The 22,335-nt window shown below is 32.6% G+C and overlaps 1 protein-coding gene across 2 annotated transcripts in view; it reads left to right on the top strand.

The window, feature by feature from the left end:
- Window positions 1-16,693, top strand: part of Meox2 (mesenchyme homeobox 2) — a 75,219-nt gene extending 58,526 nt beyond the window's left edge. Inside the window, exons 3-4 of one of the 2 annotated variants that reach the window (XR_007346126.1) lie at window positions 2,352-3,222; window positions 16,682-16,693. Coding sequence is in view for 1 of the 2 variants with exons in the window: in XM_015498120.2 (XP_015353606.1) it covers window positions 2,352-2,576 (225 nt within the window). In the remaining variant the exon portion in view is untranslated. Of the gene's footprint in view, window positions 1-2,351; window positions 3,703-16,681 lie in introns of those variants that run through there. The other variant, XM_015498120.2, reaches the window with a different exon arrangement.
- Window positions 16,694-22,335: the final 5,642 nt, after the last annotated feature.

The raw sequence follows: 22,335 nt of genomic DNA, 5'->3' as shown, positions 1-22,335 counted from the left end.
AAAAACCCTACCCTTTTTTAAAAAATTTCAGCCAATGAAGCAGGATTCATGAAGTGATACTAAATTAAAGTATAACATTTTTATCTATAAATCTAATGTCATATTATTATAAAGTCTATTTATAAATCTACTGTGCTATTATTCTAGAAGCAATATTGATTTATATTTTGGAGTACTTTTATTGCTAATACTACATTGCTAATATGGAAATGTGGGGGTTTTTTTCAAAAAAAGAAAATTTCCTTGCCTATTTTAGTTCATCTCATTATTTTATAATATATTGGATAATAAATCTGGGTGCCATGACTTCTAGAGATCTTCACCATTCCTTCCATTTCTGGAAGATGAGTCTATTATGTGATTGCTGCTGTTTTTGTCCCATTACTAACTTCATAGAGTTCCAATATCCAATATATAATCTCACCCTTAAAGAAAATAGTATAAGGAATTAGAATTAAGATGTATCATCAAATGCTTTCACCTGCACATATATATCCATATATATGTATATATTAACATATTTACATGTGCATATCTATGTGTGTATAAATGTATATATAAACATCTCTGTGTGTGTGTGTGTGTGTGTGTGTATATATATATATATATATATGTATATATGTATATATATATATATATATATATATATATATATATCATGGCAAACCATGAAATCTCTCAGTCTATTTTTGTTTTTAAAGGTACAATTCCACATGGTAGACAGAAAACACAAAGTAGACCAAGGTATTTCTAAAATCAATACCACACTCTTACTCTTTCTCATTTAAACTTGCACATTTTATACTGGTATTACAGAATTACTATACTCTTTATCCTAGAAAAGGAAATAAGTGCAGAATTTAAGAGATCTATTCCTCTTATTCTGCAAAGATTATTTTGACTGACTGCTCAACTTTTGGTGACAGTGATGATGATGGCAATGACTTATGTGTTTCTTCCATCTGGAATTGTTGATGGAGAAAATCTCCCTACTGAGAATCTTGAAGGGCTCATTATTCCAGTATTACAAATATGAAAATTGAGGCAGAGAGAAGTATAATTTTCTCAAATTCACACAAAAACTCAGAAGTGAAGCCAAAAGTAGGACCCAGCTCATGTGGAACAGATCTAACGCAACATGCAATGTCAAGCTTGCAAAGGTAATTAAACTGAGTAGTATAATTACCTAAATTATAGCACAGGAAAATTCAGTGTCATATTTACAAACCTAATTATATCAAGTATGAGAATTACCTGAATGATAGTAATCATATGGATGGAGTTCACATACTTTATATGCTTTATTTTAAAAAAAAACTAAATATTTTAAAAATAGCAGTTTGAAATATAGCAGGACCCAAAGTGGGGAAAAAGCCCCAGAATCTGGAACAAAACAAGTCCCTAGGTTAGGTCTTGCTAAGACATTTTCCATCTGCATAATCTTAGGCAACTCATTTAACCTTTGTCTCAACTTCCTCATCTGTAAAATAAAAATAATGCTATATTATATAGAAAAGTAGTAGAAATAATGCAACTATCAGTACAGGTATGCCACCTATATCCAAGTAGGGATAAATAAAAGGCAACTACTGAGACTTTTGGTTAGGGGTAGTAATCATACGTCAACACTCACCAACCAGTTGTTTTAGTTTTTGCGGTACTAAGGATTGAACTCAGGACCTTGCACATATCAGGCAAGTGAGTTACCACTGAGGTATACCATCAAGTCCTTCCATCAGTTAGCTTTTAATCAATCTGTCTTACTGTATTTTCTTATCCATTGTTGTCAAATGGATTCATATATGTATGGGAAATACATAATGCATTCTTTCAACTATGGCCCCAAATGAAACCAACAAAAGTCCAGATTGAGAAATGTCTCAGTTCAATATTTCATCCAAATAGCACTTCTAATGGCATAGAAAGGCCTTTCAGACAGCTTCTTTGTAGTTCCCCAAGCATGTTTTAAACTGACTTAGGAATTGACACATAGATGACAAGGCAAAGAAGTACTTGGGAAGGTGGGTAAACTTTGACTAGACAAATATAGAAATTCTTTAGAGAATCAATCTTGTTGGATGAGCTTTCATGATAGAGTTCTTTCTCATCTGTTTATATCTTTATTATGTATATTGAAAAATATGAAGCACAGTTGTTGGCACATTCTGAGAGCTTGAGAAATTACTGTGGCCTTGCAACACGATTAAATTCAATGTTGAATCATTTTTATCACTACTGTTTTATGGAGGTCTGGTATAGACCTTTGAAGCACTGTTTTTTCATCAATGCCAAAAAAAGAGAACAACGTGTCATTTTAACTCTCTTTATGTTGTTTCCTTTCCTGCTTCAAGGTGAAAGTGTGGTTCCAGAACAGGAGAATGAAGTGGAAGAGGGTAAAAGGAGGACAACAAGGAGCTGCAGCTCGAGAAAAGGAACTGGTGAACGTGAAAAAAGGAACACTTCTCCCGTCAGAGCTTTCAGGAATTGGTGCGGCAACCCTCCAACAGACAGGGGACTCGCTAGCAAATGAAGACAGTCATGATAGTGATCACAGCTCAGAGCACGCACACTTATGATCCACATAGAGAGGACCAGCTCCATTCTCAGGAAAGAAATGTTGTGATGGCAAGCCTTACCCAAACATCGTTTACACAGAGAGGACTATGGCAGTGGTGTTTAATATTAAGTTCAGGCATTGCAAGTTTGTTTCATGATTTATAGAGAGTTTACACTAAGGGCCGCTTATTGAGGATGCTTCCACAGTGAAGATGAAAAAGGTGGACTTGCTTTGAATATTGCATATATGTTTGGTCGTTATATGTATGACAGTGAGCAGGTGTGGGTTTGCTTTTGCTTGCACTGAAAAGTAAATTGCTATCAAAAGCAAACTATGAGACGTTTTTATTCAAGATGCCTGCAGAGTGAAGATCTGAAGATGAACTTGCTTTGAACATTCCAAATGTACAAGGTCATTTTTGTGACAGTGGGCAGGTATTTGCTTTTGCTTGCACTGATAATTAAATTGCTATCAAGAAAAATCATGAAGTATTTTATCCTGAACAGCCACAGTGCCTGAAATCACCAAGTGGATAAAACATGTATTTTAACTCTGTATATATTACCCTTAAGTCATTTTCCTGTCTTCACTAATTTTAGCAATGCATTCATATTAGCTGCTGAAAATAGCCACTCACATTGAAAACCAGAACCAGCTTCTTGTATGTTTTATACATTTCGTCATTCAGAGACTATCAGTATATGCTTACTTGTGTTCAAGTAGAAAAAAATATGGTAGAGTCTGATAGGACATATTCCTGTACCACAGACAAAACAAATCTTATGTTGCATCTACTATCAACTGCTGCTAATACATTATTTTAAAACTTGCCTTGCTCCTCAACTCTTCCTATCTTATAGCTTGAAAAAATTTTAGGATCATAGGCAAATCAGTTACCTTGCAGAGGGAGCTTTGTATGGCAGACATTGTCTGATTTTATTTCTATACCATTTTAGTTGTTATTAATATGATTTAATGAATAAGGAAAAGTTTTCTTCTTGATTGGAAGTGGTGTTAAACATGATGAAAAACAAAATTCTGAATGTCTTCAAATTTAATTCCATAAAATATATTATTTTTTCATATGTGATGTATTCAAGCAGAACAACTTTTGTATTTTGTAAAAAAAAAAAAAAGTGTTTAATAAATGATCCTTTGTAAATAATGTTGGCCTCCCTACTGTGATTTCTTAAATATTTAGAAATTTTCATTTCAATGTCTAAGAAAGACTCAAATTCATCTCTTAAGTAAACTCACATGATCAAAATTTATGTCACTTACATTTTTCATTTCTGAATATTTTTATTATGATGGGGAAAATCAATTTTGGATAATCAAAAAACATCTAAGAATAGGCATATTTAATAAGAGATTTCCCTAATTTAAGGAAATAAAATTATTTATGTGATTTTGAATTGAAAAGTAGAAGAAAAAGTGAAAATCAGCACAATGAAGTAAATAGTCATATTTTAATAGCTTAATATAATAAATTTGATGTAATCTAATAGTTGTTTTTATTATTTTTTTATATATTTTTCCAGTGTTGGGGGTCAAATACAAAACCTCTATTAGTAAGCTACTGTCCCAGTCTGCCTGTAGTTGTTTTAAAGCCAGAATATTTAGTATTTGATATAAAATATAAACCAAATAATCTAAGGAGAATTCTCTGTCCTAATGGATATTACTGATACAAGTAAAGGATTATTAACACATTTTGTGTCATGCATGATTGCACAAGCATTGGATGCCAAAGTTCTACTTAGAACTTGATTACATTGTTTTTCATTTATTACATGTTTTAGCTAGAAGTACTTGGAAATATTGCCAATGTTACCTCCCTCCTCAATTACTTACAGATAGGAATGGAGGGAAATGATCAGTAAACATTTTAAAAAACTTCATTGTTGGGCTGGGATTGTGGCTCAGAGGTAGAGCGCTCGCCTAGCGGGGCGGGACCCGGGTTCGATCCTCAGCACCACATAAAAATAAAGGCATTGTGTTGTGTCCATCTACACCTAAAAAAAAAAAAAAAAAGACTTTAAAACAAAACTTCATTGTTTAGTTTATTCTATTTGTTTAGAATGATTAAACAGGTAAAAATAATTTATTTTAACTTAGTTGAAAATGATATAGAGTAATCAAGAAATAAATAATCATATAATTTGTATCACACATTCCCTTTGTGATATAAATTTTATCTCATTAGTTAGGAATATTTCTAAATTAACATTGGGGAGAGACCATTTAAACTGGCATAAACTGTACTTTTCTATCAATCACTTAAATGAATGCAAAGTATATTTGTACTGATGACATCTATTTGGGTGGACCAACGTTCTTATAGTGAAAGAGTATTTAAATTCAAAACATCTTGACAAATTGGAGAAATGGGAAGATATAAATCAAATTGAATTTAATAGGAACAAAGTAGAGGATAATTTATTTGAGCAGGAAAATAATTTCCAGAAATAATAGGAAAGAACTGCTTAATAGTAGCTAAAGAGAGAGTTAATGTTTACAGTGAAATAGAAAGATATTACAAATTACAATTTAGTATGATAAAGTAAGGAAAAGTGATTTTGAATGGATATGACATTTAGGAAATGTGAGGCATATGTAGCATACATCATACCTTCATTAGAAAATTTTAAGCCATTTTAAAATGAAATTTGACTTGGAGAACAGGAAGAGGTTTAAAGGCCACATGCCCCCACCAAAAGGATTAAAATGATCTACTATGTTAGATGCTGGACACATTAACAAGTAAATAAGCAGAGTATTATTAATAAGAACTTACCTTTTTGCAGTATTTTTGTATTCTCCTATCTTTAAATAATACGTAGGTTAGCTAGATATTCCTCATTATCCGTCTAGAATTAAAATTCCATGAAGAAAATTAAGATATTTTCATATACTATCAATCTATTTTTAGTTTTCTCTGGAAGTACCAGTGAACTAAAAAAATAAAAAATAAAAATAAAATATAGCTGGGTTTGTTTTTTAATCTTCACTAGAATCCTGGCACGTGACTGTGATTGTATCTAATTAGATAAATGCTTCTTTCACATAATTCTTAGTTCTTGTTACTCTGTACGAACTCATAAAAATGTGAGAGGAGCTTTCCCCCAAAATAATATGGAATCATAGGATGATGTTTTTCAGCAGGACTCAGAGGGATGAACCTTAGAGTTTCCTCATAAGCTTATCCACATATTATTTTAAGTCTTTGTTGACATGACCTCAATTATTCTTTACTTCCCACACTTGCCTAGAGCTGTCTGCCTACATTTTCTTTTTCAGAGATCATATATAAGAGTTGAGTATGGAACTCATTTTTTTTAAAATGAGTTAAATGAGTTTAAGATAATCCTAATGACAGTTTTAATAACTTGGTGACTTACTTTGCATGGAAAAAAAACAAAAAACCTGGGAATTGTTTTCTTTAGTTTAGTAAGGTAAGATTAGAGAGCAGATAGAAAAATGAAGTAAACTATAAAAACTAATGCTCTACACTTTCAGTGCCGCTAGTTCACAAAACATTTAAAAATTATTGTCATATGTATGATGGTAAATGTAATTTTATTCTTAGAGATGATTATAGGACCTATAGAACTAAAGCAAAATCTGTTACAAGGCAGTTGAGTGTCATAGGTCAGTAATTTGAAAGTTGTTTTGTTCTTATTTTTTTTTTTTTATTGGCAATTGAACCCAAAGGCACTTAACCACTGAGCCACAACCTCAAACCTTTTATTTATTTATTTTTTTAATTTTGAGACAAGTTTCCCCTAAGTTGCTTACAGTCTTACTAAGTTGCTTAGGCTGGCCTTGAACTTGTGATCCTCTTGCCTCAGCCTCCTGAGTCACTGAGATTATGGGCATGCACCACCATGACTGGTAGGCTGATGATGTTTAAAAACAAACTAGTTTTAAATATTTTAAAATATAATGCTGTTGAAATAATTCAGGTATTTTTTAAGGTGAGAAGTACTTGGAGTACAGTGTAATGTTTAAAATATCAAATAGTACTTAAATGGCATAATTCTTCTTTGAATCAATTGAGAAATAATTGTGTATTTCTCATCAGTTGTCTTCATTGAATTATTTCAGTAAAAAGAGAGAATCTAAAAAAAAAAAATTGGAGCTACAGATTGCTTAGTCATTGAATTGCTATTCTAAATACTGAAAATCTTCAGGATTGGCCAGTAAATATCATTATAAAATTTTTAATTTTGCTTTTGTTTTTGTTTTGTCCACTTTTATATTTTTTGGCTAAAGCTGACCATAATAACTAAATAACATTCTCATATATTTCTCAACATTTCTGCTTTTAGCTATTAGAGAATGATACCAGGGCCGGTGGACAGAGAAATAAAAACGGCACCAGAAAAAAAAAAAAAAAAGATTGCTACTCCAAATTTCATAGCCTATAACAGTAGTTTGCTTAAGATTCAGACATCATTTCTTCTTCATCTACTAATTCTGTATTATCATGTATTTTTATGGTTCTCTTATCTTGGCATTTAAATGCATTTATTTAAAATGCATTTGAGAGCAAAATCTCTTTTTCTTTTTTATCTTATTTTCCCCTGAATAAGATTTTATTTAAATCCAGCTTCAAACCACACTCAAGAATTCCAGAAAAAAATTTGATTACTTCATAGTGTACTTATTAAGCTCAGTCACCTTTCATTAAAATATTGTTTACTTTTATTAAAAATACTTTTCCAAAATAATTCCCCAATTAGAATGAATTTATAAAATTATTAAATTAATTTGTAAATTAATGACTGTCACACTTCTTGTAAGGGGTGATATAGTGATTTTAATGTATAGTAATATCAGGCTTATGCTGAACTTTTCATTTCTGCCCTTTGATAATAGTTTACTGAGATGAATATGTATTTTCTTTAAATTAAAGAGTAGTCACAGGATTTTAGAATGCTCAAATTATCTTGAAATTATTTAAGCACACACTCTCCTTTTATACATTAATAGTTGAATATATTAATCTTTGTGTTAATTTTTACATTTGGTGTCTATTGATTTTGAAAATACAGCACTACTTGCACAGTTTGATAAAATGTTAGACCAAAAGTATTATTTAGGTCCAAATTATTAATGCCAGTTAAAATATTTGTTTGGCTTTCATTTTATTTAGGGCAGAGTTCAATTTTCTTTGCATTTACCAACATTAAAATGTGGTAATTTTTTATGTTCACATGATTATATGGTATAACACAGTATACTGGGGTTAATAAAGAAAAAATGGATAGAGAATTTGCTTTCTAAATAATATAGTTTAAAAATCCTTCTTGAATTGTTCAATAGAAAAAGAAAAATTGTTTCATAACACTGCACATTCTATAAGTTTTATCAACTTTTTTGAAACTTAAGAATTTCAAATTTGCCTATGACTGGCAGATTTTTTTTAATCAAATCAACAAATTCTTCAAAGAATGACAGTTAGAAAAATTTTTTCATTTGCTCCTATATTTAATAAATGTTATGCAATTTATAAGATAAAAAATCAAAAGCTATTAAGACTTGCCTAGTGTTCAATTTAAAGACAGACCACAAGTCAAGCTGGTTAAATGAAAAGGTGTTTAGCTATGACCATACTCTTATCTGATACTCTCATGTATATTTAGGCATGTATATCTAGCAATACGTTAAATCATATTCAGATAATTCCTTTGAAGGCATCCTTATTTATTTTCTAAATTTATATAAAATAAACTTTTTATTCATATAACACAAGGTTTTAAAAAATATATCTCTATATATAATTGCATATTTTGAACAACAGTGGTAATATACCATCCATGCTGCCCTGCTTTTTTTTAATTTAATATACTTGATAGCTAAACAGTATTTATTGTCATATATGAATTTATTTTGTATTACTTAAAAAATCTCCTAGTGTTGGATATTTACTCCTTTTTTTTTCAAGTTTTCCTTATATAGTGTTAGAACATTTCATGTACCTCTTAGCAAAATCTAGTTTTTCCCATAGTAGTTTTTTTTTTTTTTTTTTTAGAAAAGAAACTATTTGTAATGAGGTGCTATATTTAATGTTAGGACTTTTGATATGCTTTGCCAATTTCCCACTGTAAATTCACACTCTTTTCTTCTTTTCCCATATATAAAATAATTTTAACTATCTGAATTCTAATTTTTTGAATCTAATAAAAATATATTTAAATATTAATGTTTAATTTCTAACAAAGTTGAACATCTTAATACACTTATTAATAATCATATTTTAAAATCATGGATTGATTCAAAATAATTTAGATTAAAATGTTCAAACTCCAAGAAATGCCCTCTGTAATTTAAAAAGTCATTCTACTAATAAAATTCTATGAAAGAGTGATTCTTCTCCACACAGAATTGGAATTTCAAGATAGTTTACCTGGACAGAAGAATACAATGATTTAGTACTAGACTTTGTAAACCATTTAAGCAAAGATAGCACAGGAAAATAGTTATCTTCCATGTTTTCCTTTCTTCTGCTACATTTAATCAATTCTCCATACACATTGCAGGCAGAGTGGTCAACTTAAAATTACAAATAAGATTAATTAATAAGTAGTTCATGGTGATTTTCCTAAATGTAAATTCCAAGAGGTGGCTATAATCCACAACAAAACATTTGTATGTGTTTTCAAAAAAGACAGATGAGATCATATACCTTCTTTGTATGAAATACTTCAATGACAGAATAAATTTCCAAACTACTTCTATCTGGGCTTCAAAACACCCAATACCTAATCACATAGTGGTCACACATTTGGTATGCTAACACTTTTCTTAATATCCTCAGCTCCAATCACTTCCAACTTCCTGCTGACTGTCAGCACGCTGGGTCCACTCCTCATGCAGGTCTTATATTCCTTAGTCCCATTTCCTGAAATGCTCTTCCATAATGCTGTTGGCTTCTTTCCTTATGTCTTTTAGTTTTTGTCTTCCATATAGAGGTAATCCTTAATCTTGTTAAATAAAATGGCACTATTTCACATTCTGCTCTTTTAATAAGTATTGTCCATTAGCCATTAGGTAAGCTATCTACTAATTTCTTCCCCCTTTTGGATATAGACTGCATGGGAACAAAGACTCTGCCTGTTGTGTTCTCTATGTCCCTAGAACTTTGAACAGTCTCTAATAGTCCAGGACCAATGCATGTTCTGAATTCATGTAAAATAGAAAAGGTAACTACTGCCTGGAAACACTGGACTTCCATGCCTAGAAACCATACTGATAAATGTAGAATGCTACAGTTTATGTGAAGCAAATTATAACACTTGGAAGTGTGTGATAACATAATTTGAAAAGTATGAGCACTGACGCTGAACTTGACAATTTGCAGTAAGAAACATTTTGAATAAATACATGAATGAGATGGTACAAGATTCATACAAGTAAATACTTGTAAATCTAAATTGGTAAAATTGGAAAAAAGAGCCCAGAATATCTTTTTAAATGGGTAGTATATAAAAAATCACAAACTAAAACAAAGACTAAAGATTTTGAAAGTACACTAATAATACACCCAATAGAAAAGAAAAGGTAGAAAAAAGTGAAGAACAGATTTTAACAAATGTTCATATATGGTTTGGAGGAAAAAAGAAAAATCTTCCTTCCATTCAAATGCCTGTCTTGAAATTCTCAAAATGTTTTGCAGACGGTTTGGCTAGTTTCCAATATATATTGTTGCTTGACTGCTATGAAGAATGCCATCTGTGCAGTATGGAAGTCCTTTTTAAAAAATGGACTGCTAATTATATTCTGGGCAGGTGCTGTTAAAGTGAAATCAGGTGTCAAGCTTACAATTGCCTAAAATGACTATGTTAATGCTAAGAAAGAATGGTATACCATATTGTAAAAAAGAATTTAAGCATAGCATGTAAGCATTCCATTTTTTGGGTGCTACAAAGGTCAGGTTGCATAGCAAAGCTGTAAAACTTTCAAACTATTTTCACCATCAACAATGAAAAAAGCTTTACTTTGAATCAAGAATATAGGGTAGATCAAAGTTACATATTCCTTGCTGAAATATCTTCCATATTAATTACACATTTTTTCTGAGAAGTTGATGAAGGAACAGTGAGCTGAAAAGTGCAATGACCCATTCCAAAAACATAACTTGCAAAATTAGTTAAAATCAGTCTTCCATAGTTATTAATTGGAACCCATTATATAATGGCAATAAATGGGCCTCAATAGAATTGCTTAGCTCCCTACAGGACAAAAATGAACCACTTTATTTTTTAAAAATATACTAATTACTAGAAGTATTACAGGCGTTCTCGGTTTTACTACATACTTGTGGTGACTCAGTTAATACTGCTCTAAATCACAAAGCAAGTAAAAATAATCCATGAGGCATATTTCAAAGCATAATTATAGATGATATTACAATAAGAAGTTCAATATTATTATGAGAATCCAACCTTAGTTTTGCCTATTATCTGTGACCTCTCTGTGATTTGCAATGTGGTTAATTCATTATGTCATTCAATCTTTACAGCAGCTCCATGAGTTAGGTTCTAGTGTTGTGAGATCATCATCCTCAAATGAGGTCTTTGGAGCACAGAAAGTTGCAGTATACCTTACACATTCCAGTAACTGGGCAGAGCTTATATCTCTAGATATATACATATATGTGGTAACCCCCAAAGCTTGTATTCTGATTATTCCAAAAATAGTTTCTTTCCACAGCAAAAAATATAATTTCCTTTATTAGCCTCATCTAATCTCAAAGGAAACTTCACTAACATAGCAAATGATTTTAATTTACTGAACACTTGGTAACAGTCAAAATTTCAGCCACTTTTGGCAAGGCAAACAGTGCCACAAACAGGAAGTTTAAGCCCCTCTATCATCAGATGTAGAGTGGATATGCTAAACAAAGAGAACTAAATCAGAAGTCATTTTTACTCTTAAGTTTTATTTTTAATTGACATGCAGTCATTGTGCATATTTATGAGCACAGTATGATGTTTTCATATATACATGATGTATGAAATGTATAATGCTTAAATCATGTTAATCAATATGTCTACCACTTCAAACACTTATCATTTCTGTGACAAGAACATTAAAAAGCCTGTCTTCAAGCTCTTTTGAATTACACAATATCATTATTTGTAGTTATGCATGTGTGTAGAACTTACTCCTCCTACCTATATCTTTGTGCCTGATGACACATCTCTCCTCAAAACAAAACAAAAACTACTATATGATCCAGCAATCACAATAGTGGGTAGATACCTGCTCTAGTTTGGTTGTTGGATATCTCCTAAATACTCACATGTGAAATCATAGTCCCCAGGGTGGTGCCATTGGGAGATAGTGTAACCTTTGAAAGATGGGGCCTAATGGGAGGTACTAACATCATTGGGGGCATGTATTCAAAGGAGATTTTTTGGACTCTCAGCTATTTTTCATTCTTTCTTTTGCTTCTTGTTCACAAGGCAAGCAGTGTCACAGTGTGCTACGTTAGCACAGGCTCAAAGCCTCAGGGCACTCAATCTTGAACGAGATCCTCCAAAACTGTGAGCCAAAATAACCATTTTTCTTACTAGAAGTTGATTATTCCAAGTGTTTATTATAATTATGGAAAAGCTGACTACCACAATATTCAAAGGAAATTATATCAGTATGTCAAAGCAATATCTGTATTTTCATAGTTATTGCAACATTATCCATGAGACGCAAGATACGGAATCAACCTAAGTGCCCATCCATGAATGTATGTTTTAGACATTTGGGATGTATACACAATGAACTACAATTCAACAGTATAAATGAACAACTTCTGTCATTTGTGATGACATGGATGAAATTGGAAAACATTGTATTAAGTGTCATAAGCCAGGCACAGAAGAGCAAATACCACATGATTTCACTCACATGAGAAGGCTTATTTTCCTATCCAAATTCAGGTGACCAAGTTATCTCATTTCTCAGCCCACAAATATCACAGAGTTTCAAGAAAAAATCAGAAAGTTTTGCTATTGGACACAGGGCTACCAACAGAAGAACTGGCAGTTTAAATATCAAAGGAGTATACAAAATAATAATAAAAAGTAATTTAGAAATCATTGAATTTATATTTTTAAAAATCTATTTATTACAGAAACATAAGATGAATCAGTTCATTATTATGGATGAATTGAAAATTTATTGAAGTGGAAACTTGCAACTTTCCAGGCTTCACCCAGACCTTCTGAATCTAAAGCTATGAAGATGGGCTCAGCAATGTATCATGCTAGTAAATAATAGTAATTTTCCAACAGAAAGTATCTTTGAATTGTGATGATGGGATAACAATTTTTAAACGTTGTTTGACATTTAAAATAATTTTAAATGTATAATTGATTTTAAATCTCAGAAACCAGATTTATTCTTACATTGGCAAGTGGAAAGCCAAACCCCTAAAATACGAATATATTGAGACTAACTTATTTCAAGTCACTTATCTGAAATTTGGAAAAATATTGAGCTTCCCATATAATAGTAATTACTTTTAACTGCCACAAGAAAGTGAATTGCATGAAGTAAATCTCCTTTGATTTATATATAAGACATGGGCACCAGTTTGGAGCTTTAAGGCACATGTCACATTGAAATCTCTGGAAGATACATAAAAAATATTTTTATATAACAAAAATTACTTTGGAACAGCAAATATTATTTCTATTAGTAGAAAACATAAGCACACATATGCACATGTACATATACAAATATAGGCTTTCAGATTCATATCTAATTATTAAAAAATACTAGTTAGGATTAATAAGTTCCAAGTACCAAAACCCTACTACAAGCACAAGCACAAAAAAAAGAAAAGGGGGTAATATTTGTTGTATCAAATTCATAATGTGGGATGTGCATTTAAGCCCAGGGCCAATGAAAATTAGGTAGCTAAATATAAAACACATCAAATGGAGAAATCCCTTATTTCATCATCATATACAAATACTCAACCAAAGTCAATGAAACAAGAACTATTTGTGTATTTTTTAATACTCAACTAAAGTCAATGCAATAGGTGCTATTTATGTATTTTTAAAGTAGTTAATCCCCCGTTTACAGTAGTATTGCACTTTTGCAGTCTTGAAGTAGACTAAAAAGTAAAAAGACCAAACTTGAGAAGTTCTATTATTTCTTTGGTAGCCATGAGAACATAACAACACCTCAAAAACATAATTCTTAACATAGATTTCATTCTACATTTATCATTTTAGATCTCTCCAAGTCAAGTGAAGCTGATGTTATCTGAATCCACACATTAAGCAGAGAATGACCTGAAATATTTTAAAACGAGTAAGACCAGCTCATCTTGTGTACGATTGTTCAGTAGAGAAGAGAGAACTAGAATTTCGCTTAATGGAAAATGATACAGATTAGAAATATTTCCAAATTGTAAAACAACTGACTCCAAACTTCTTGATGTTTAAATGTGGAGTCCAAACTAACTTTCCATTTCTTCTTAAATTATTGCTAATAGTTAAATATCTTCTTCTCCTTTGCTTATATACGCTAGCCAGCATCCTGAAAATTATCCCACTGTTTTCACCCTACAAATAGTATATAAGCTTCAAGGAGAAATCCGGGTATTACTAACCTCATGGAATAAGCAACTACCAAATATGGTATTTTGAGATAATGGCAACATGATGGAACTGTGAATTCTTTCAATTGTGAAATTAACCCATCCTGTATGTTTATAATGAGTGACTCAATAGGAAAACACTATAAAACATTTTTAACTGATATGATAAAAAAATTGCAATTAAACAAGACTACATGACTTAAACAATGTTGGATTGGTGATTGGTTATATCTGTAAGATTATAGGAGCTTTCTCTTCCCTATACCTTGTCTGATTGTCTGTCTAGGGAATTCAATGTCTTGTTAATGTGAGCAGCTTGGCTTATAACTGAATTTTGCCATTAATTTATATAATATCTGTTTGCTCAATGAAAAGTAAAAGTGGTTTTTAAAAAATTCTGGGTAGAAATCAGATCCAACAGAATCTTCCTTTATAGGTTCAGTCTTTTTCAAATGTCAATGGATTTGCCCAGGTTTTCACCTAAGTGTATGATTTTGGAGCATCCCTGCAAATTGTTGCAAGAACTATTTTCAACAAACAAATCAGGCCTTTTAAATATGCTGGAGTAGCTTTTATAAAATGAAAAAGACTAATGTGATTTGTAATAAAATTTATTATTGTTCTGTACCTAAGGAGGTAATACAATGTTCAAGTACTATCTCAAAGATATAGATTTTAGTTCTTACTTTACTTTTATAGTAATAAGAAACCTCTTTCATGAACACAATATTTATAGTCTTCTCCAATATTTTTCTACTAATAAAACACCACATCTATGCACATCATATGATAGGAGACTGGAAAGAATTTATGAAGAGAGAAAGGTTTTCAAGAGAAAAGGATTCAGCCAGGTGCGATGGCGCATACCTGTAATCCCAGTGGCTCAGGAGGCTGAAACAGGAGGATCAGGAGTTCAAAGCCAGCCTCAGCAATGTTGAGGTGCTAAGCAACTCAGTGAGACCCTGTCTCTAAATAAAATACAAAATAAGGCTGAGGATGTGGCTCAATGGTTGAGTGCCCCTGAGTTTAATCCCCAGTACCCACCCCACCAAAAAATAAAATAAATAAAATAAAACCAAAGAGAGATAGAGAGAGAGGTTTAATTATTTTCCATTGTAATCCTCCCCCTTTGCCAGGAACTATTTCTCCTAATCCCCTTATAAACAGTTGGAAATTTGTGAAAATTCATACATATGAAGAAAATACTTCATATTCAGATAAAAATAAGCACCATGTGAATTCCATATACCTACTTGCTGAAAAGTAAAAATTTCTAAGCAAAAATCAGAATACATCCTAAATATAACAATGGAGAGCATGGGTTGCTAAATGTAGAATGACAGGTGCTGCAGTATTAGACTACAGGACAGGGAGCATTTTAGACTCCTTGTGGTAAAGAGGGGACCCCAGGACACCTGAAAAGTAAGTTGAAGGAAACCTTGAATGTGTATGATCTGTGAGAAATATAATCAGGAAATCATCTGCTGTTAGCAATAGAAACATTCTTCCTTTCTTTATGCCTCTTATTAATCTTCTTTTAGACAATTTTACTTTTACTTAGCATTTTTAATTCATTTTAAAGACAATTGATATATAGGACCTAACTTATTATTTGATGGGGAATTGCAATTATTTTATTTTCTCTTTCATTTCATTTACTTCATTTTGCCAACTCTTTCTTTAAACTTTTAGTTAGAAATCTTTCTGCAATAGGCAGTATATAAAAAATTTAAGATAAAAATGTCAGTTGGTTAACAATTTCTCTCATCTTCTGGTTGATAATAAGGTAGGTCCTATTTGATACCAAACCATAACATTGTATATAATCTTAACTTTCCTTTCTGAAACTATTCCCTTAACCTGATATTATGATGACATCTAGACTTCTTTTAATTCCATCTTGTCTGTGGGAAATCTAGCAGGGTAAAATGGTGTGTGTTGGTTGGTTCCCCAGATGTCAATATTGATATATATGCTTTATAACCTCAAGAATCTAATGTAGTTAAAAGAGTAAAATCTGTTGTCAACCACAAGTGAGTTGTTAGTAAATCCTTGATGCTGGAACACAGGCTGAGCATCAGAAGAAAGCAGGAGATTGCCCTTTTAATCTCCTTAAATATTTAATATTTTTCTGTTTAAACTACTTCTTTGGGGCTGGGTGCAGTGGTGCATGCCTGTAATCCCAGAGGCTCAGAAGGCTGAGTCAGGAGGATCAAGACTTCAAAGCCAGCCTTAGCAACTCAGTGAGACCTTGTCTTTAAAAAAAAAAAAATACAAAATAGAACTGGAATGTGGCTCAGTGGTTGAGTGCCCTTGAATTCAATCCCTAGTACGCCACCACCCCCTAAAAAAAACCCTACTACTTTGGGATCTAACCTTTGGAGAAAATACAATTTTCTAGAAGATTAACATAAATCCACTGAAAGTGATCATTTTCCTTCTAAAATGGGAAATGAGACAGGAGAATACAAATCACTTGTTCTCACAAGTATGGGAAACATGGCAAGGAAAAGAGTGTGACTTGAACAGAGCAAGAAGGTACTAAAGATATAACTCTTGAACTTCAGAATATTGATTTATTGGCCATTCAAGACTGATGAAAGATTGTGTGTATGTTTGATTGTACTGGGGATCAAACCCAGGGGTGCTTAACCACTGAGCCCCATCCCCAGCCCTTTTTCTATATTTTATTTAGAGACAGGATCTTGTTAAGTTGCTGAGGCTGGTTTTGAACTCTGATCCTCCTGCCTCAGCCTCCGGAGCCACAGGGATTACAGGTATGCGCTAACACACCTGGCGAAAGATAGCATTTTATAAAAACACATTTTGACACATTTTTAGTTTATATTTTTATTTCAAACACAATTTCTTTTTTTTTTCTTTCTTTTTTTTTAATATCTTACTCCTGTGTTTGCATTGGCTTGATGCTAGATTTTCCCTTGTTGGAGAAAGATATTTACTGTTCATTCCTACTATATTTATTTGTTACCTATTTATTTATTATATATATTTTAATTGTCATTACCTACTTAGCCAATGGTTATCTTTTTCTCTTGGTACTAGTTTTTACTCTTTATTTTTTTGGTACCAGGAATTGAACTTAGAGGCATTTAACCACTGAGCCACATCCTCAGCCCACTTCTGTATTTCCTTAGAGACAGGATCTTACTGAGTTGCTTAGGGCCTCACTAAGTTGCTGAAGCTGGCTTTCAACTCGAAACTCCCCTGTCTCAGCCTCATGAGCCATTGGGATTACAGGTGTGTGCCACTGCACCTGACTCTATTAGGTATTTTTCTAAAATGTCTATATATCCAGATTCTGGGAACTAGGTATAATGTATTTTGGTTTTGCATATTAAGTTCTTCTGAAAAAATTGCCAATTAAGACAATGTTTCTTTCACAGTTGTTTTTTTTTTTTTTTTCAACTTTTTGTTGCCATGACCAAAAGACCTGACAAGAACAATAAAAAGAGGAAAAGTTTATTTGACTTGAACATTTAGAGATCTTAGTCCATAAACAGCCAACTCCACTGCTAGGGGCCTGAGGTGATGCAGACCATCATGGTGGAGGAAAGCAGCTCAGGACATGGCAATCAGGAAGCAGAGAGCTCTGTTCACCTGGGATAAAGCACAAACCCTAAGGCTTCCCACTAGTGACCTGTTTCTCTGAGCCACACCCTGCCTGCCTACAGTCATCACCTAATTATTCTGTATCAGTAGATTAATGCCATACGTTATGGTTTGTATATGGGTTGTTTGTCAAAAGTTCATGTGTGAGACAAAGTAAGAAGGCTCAGATAAGAAATGATTGGGCTATGAGACCCTTAACCTAATTGTTTAATTAATAGCCTGATAGGATTAATGAGGGGTAACTGAAGGTAGGTGGGGTGTGGCTGGATGAGGTGGGACATTGGGAGTGTAGTGTGGCTTTGGGGTATATACTTGTATCTGGTAAGTGGAGTCTCTCTCTGCTTCCTGATCATTGTGTAAGCTGCTTCCCTCTTCCACACTCTTCTGCCACATTGTTCTGCCTCACCTCGAGTGAGCCCAGAGGAATGGTGCCTGCTATCTATGGATTGAGACCTCTGAAACCATGAGGCCCCAAATAATCTTTTCCTGCACTAAAATAGTTCTAGTCAGATCTTTTAGTCACAGCAGCAAAAAAAAAAAAAAAAAAAGCTGACTAAAACACCATTATTAGTTAAGAATCTCATAATCCAATCATTTCATCTCTACACTACCTTGCACTAATTCTGGGGGTGACCTCAGATATAACAACAGCCAAAAGAACATTTTACAAAATCTTCATATATAATAAACAAAAATTATGGCCCCATGTTAAGGATTCGGAAAATTTTACATAATTCAATATGCAGTTAATTGTACATTTCTCATTAGTAGGTTTCATGCTAAATGTACAAAGTAATTTTTACTAATTTAGGATATACTGGTATGATTAATTATAGCTAAAGTCCAGATATCTCAATTATTTATTTCATCATCTTTCTAATTAACACCACAGAGAAAATATTAAGGTATCATCTTAAGTATCATCACAAGCCACTGATAGAATCCCCAATCTTGGAGTTACAGAACGGGTGCTGAATTTCATGGAAGACTTTTATGAATCTATTGAAATAGTGTGATTTTTGACTTTGATGCTATTTGTATTATGAGTTATGTTCATTTATTTGTGAATATTCAACCAACCTTGCATCCCTAGAATAAAACCAAATGATCATGGTGTACAGTGTTTGTAATTTGTTGTTGAATCTGGATTGATAATATTTTATTATAAATTCTGTAACTTTGATGAAAGATATTTGTAGTATTCTTACATTTATGTATACTTAATATAGCTTTGGTAACAGTGTGATACTAGTTTTATCAAAAGAATTTGGGTGAGTTCCACCTCTTTTTTTTTTTTCCTGGAAAATTTTGAGCAACATTAGTGTTACTTCTTTAAAGCCCTGGTAGAATCCTACTGAGTACTCATCTGGTCCTGGGTTTTTCTTTGGTAGAAGACTTCTTACTACTGTTTCAATCTCATTTCTTATTACTGGTCTATTGAGGTTTGCGTTATCTCCTTGGTTCAATTTTCTTAGGTTGTATGTGACTAGAAATTTGCTCATTCCATCTATGTTTTTCAATTTATTGGAATATATGTTTTCAGAATAGTAACTCATAATCCTTTGGATTTCAGAATTTTCTGTAATGATACCTCCTTTATCAGATTTTTTTTTGTTTACCACTAAATGTATTTTTCTCTTGAAATTTTAAAAATTCTATTATTGTTCTGTATGTTAAGTATTTTAATTATAATGCATCATGAATAGGTTCTTTTCTGATTCTGTTTATTTCAGGCTCTACATGTTTCCTGTATTTGTGTATACATTTAATTTCCCAGATTAGGACAATTTTCTGTTTTTGTTTTACTGAAAATATTATGAATGCTTTTGGCCTATATCTCAATTCCCTCTTCATTTCTAATCATTTTAAATGTGGTCTCTTAATGTTGTTCCAGAATTCTTGCATATTTTTTACTTTATTTCTGCCTACTTTATTTTACTTTATTTCATGCTCATATACCTTGTCTTTATGGCCTAACATGCCATTATCTATGTTGTCTAATTTATTGGCAAGGTTTGTCAACTGAAATTTTTAATTTAATTTATTGTGTAATTAAATTTCTGTATTTGGATTGTTCTCAGAATCTCTCTCTTTAGTGAAATGCTCTTTCACATCCTATATTTTCTCTATTAGTCATTCCTTAGATCTTTTAGTTCATTGATCATTTTAATAGTCAAAATTTTGTATTCTTTCTCTGGGATTTCATCTACATCAATGTAGATGCAGTAATTTTGGAGGTTCTTATTGGCCTGTTTCCTCATGTTTACTGAGGCCTGATATTGCACATCTGTCTAGTTGGATTCCTCTTTCTCTTTCATGTGGAAGTTCTGTGGTGAGTAGTTATATCTTTAAAATATGTCATTGGCTGGACATATATCAGCTTCAACATATTCAATCAGCATAATCAAAGTGTTAATTTCAACCCCCAATACCCCTTTGAAAAGAAAGAATGCCCACATAACAATGATAATTTAAGAGCAAACCTCACAGTGTATGCCTGTAATCCTAGCAGCTAAGCTACCCTGAATTCAGTACTTGGTACCAAAAAAACAAAACAAAAAAATCACATATCAACATATAAGTGCTATTATTAATGATTTCTATAACTTTATTAATTGGTGAATGTAGACTAGACTAAAATGATTAAGCATTGGTGATACTATTCTAAATTGAGTTAGAAGATGGGATAAAAAAATAGAAAAGCAAAAAAAAAAGTAAAAGTAAAAGGGTGTGAAGAGACAGAAGACAGAGTTAAAACTGGGAGAGTAAAATGGATGTAGAAGCTGAGATGGGAATAGAGATGAAAAAAAAAAAAGAAAAGAGGTGTGGAGAGATGACCTAATTAGTTGACAAAACATATAGTATTAGAACACAGAAAAAAATGAAAATTGTCAGGGTGGGGGGATCAGTTAATATTAAACAATTAGTGCAGTAACTAACATGTAGACATTTGATCTTACTGTTGGTGAGGTTATTGAAATAGAGGACTTTCAGTTTTAGAAACGCCTAACAGTGAGGAAGTCTCTATGATGCATGTATCATACTATTTTGTTTTCATCTCTCACCAAACTGGCCAAACATTTAGTATGTATGCTGAGTTCAGCCTTCTTCCTGCCTGGTTATCTCTGCTGGTTGGGGGGTTGATAATAAATCTGGGTTAAGAGGGCATACCTGGCAGTACTGATGACCAGCTCCTTCACTTGCCCTATCTGTAGAGGGATTTGTTTTGCATCACGGTGCTTCTTCTGAGAGTCCCCATTTGTGTGCTGCGGAGTAGTACACGGGGCATGCAAATCTATCCTTCAGCCCCCTCTGAGCATGGGTGATGTGGCACTGGAGTCTCCACTTTCTTCCCGATATTGATTTGTCCCACTTTCACCTTGTCTACCAAGCTACTTATCCTAAAGATCACTGATAATTTTAAATGAAAGTACTTTCTTCTTTTATGCTCTACAGATTGATGGACTAGTCACTCAGAGTTTCTCCCTAGAGGAGTCCCACTCTTAACTTCTGTAAAAACCGGAGGGACTATTTGGTCTTAGGTATTCAAGAATTATATATACAAAGAACACGGCAATAAATAAAAAACAAAATCTCAAAACAATGGTAAAATGCAAAGTTTTCTGGCGGGCTGGCAAGGGAAATCCAAACAAATTGCTCCTTGTAGCTGCCTGCTAGCCTCTTCTAATCACTTCTCTTCAGAAGTGCTGGATCTCTCTCTAGTCAGAGAACTCCAGGACTTTCATCCAGATAGACTCAACTTGGCTTCTCAGAGTTCATTTTCTTCTCAAAGTGTGGATATATTGGTGAGCATCTGTTTTTTGTAAACTTGGTTGGAGAATGTCTTTCTACTCCTCAGAGGGGAGCTTCCCCTCCCACGCAGTGCCATAGCACACTTAAATTTGTGGCCATCTGTTACCTTTTAAATGTTTTTTTCCATTCTAGTAATCAATACTTTTTCTTCTGAATTTCAGCTCACTGTGTTGCCAACCAGCTTTTCCCCACCATCTCCCTACCTTGGTTTTCAATGGGGAACTGCTGTTTTAACTCATTCTCAGAGAGCTGCAAAGATAATATGAGTTCCTCTCATCCACCAAAAATGTATTTTTAGCTATGTCATTTAAAATATTATTAAATTTTTGTATATTACTTGGAATTGAGATAGGAAGGATACCTATAAAATCATAAACAGAATAGGCAAATAGATTTCCACATGTTGATGTTTCAGTAGCATCAAGCTTCCAGTTGAATGGGAAAACTATACTGAGATTTTAAAATGTTAACTCTGAGTTTTATGAGTTCTGCTTCAAGTATGTGAAGTAGTACTTCAGTTTAACTTTTGTAAATTTGCCTTCTCTTTATTCACTTAGAAGAGTTCACTACTAATACGACCATTTGTGTGTCTTAGTCTTTTCACCACATAGCTCTTTCAGATGAGCTGTAACAGGTGGCAAAACATTCACATCATGTGCATTTAGGCTGCCAGTGATGGTAAATGCAAAGAGTCAGGCCCAGACATATAAAAATATTG

Source organism: Marmota marmota, unplaced genomic scaffold (assembly GCF_001458135.2).
Source record: "Marmota marmota marmota unplaced genomic scaffold, marMar, whole genome shotgun sequence".
Lineage (NCBI taxonomy): Eukaryota > Metazoa > Chordata > Mammalia > Rodentia > Sciuridae > Marmota > Marmota marmota.
This window is presented reverse-complemented; position numbering and strand designations above follow the sequence as displayed.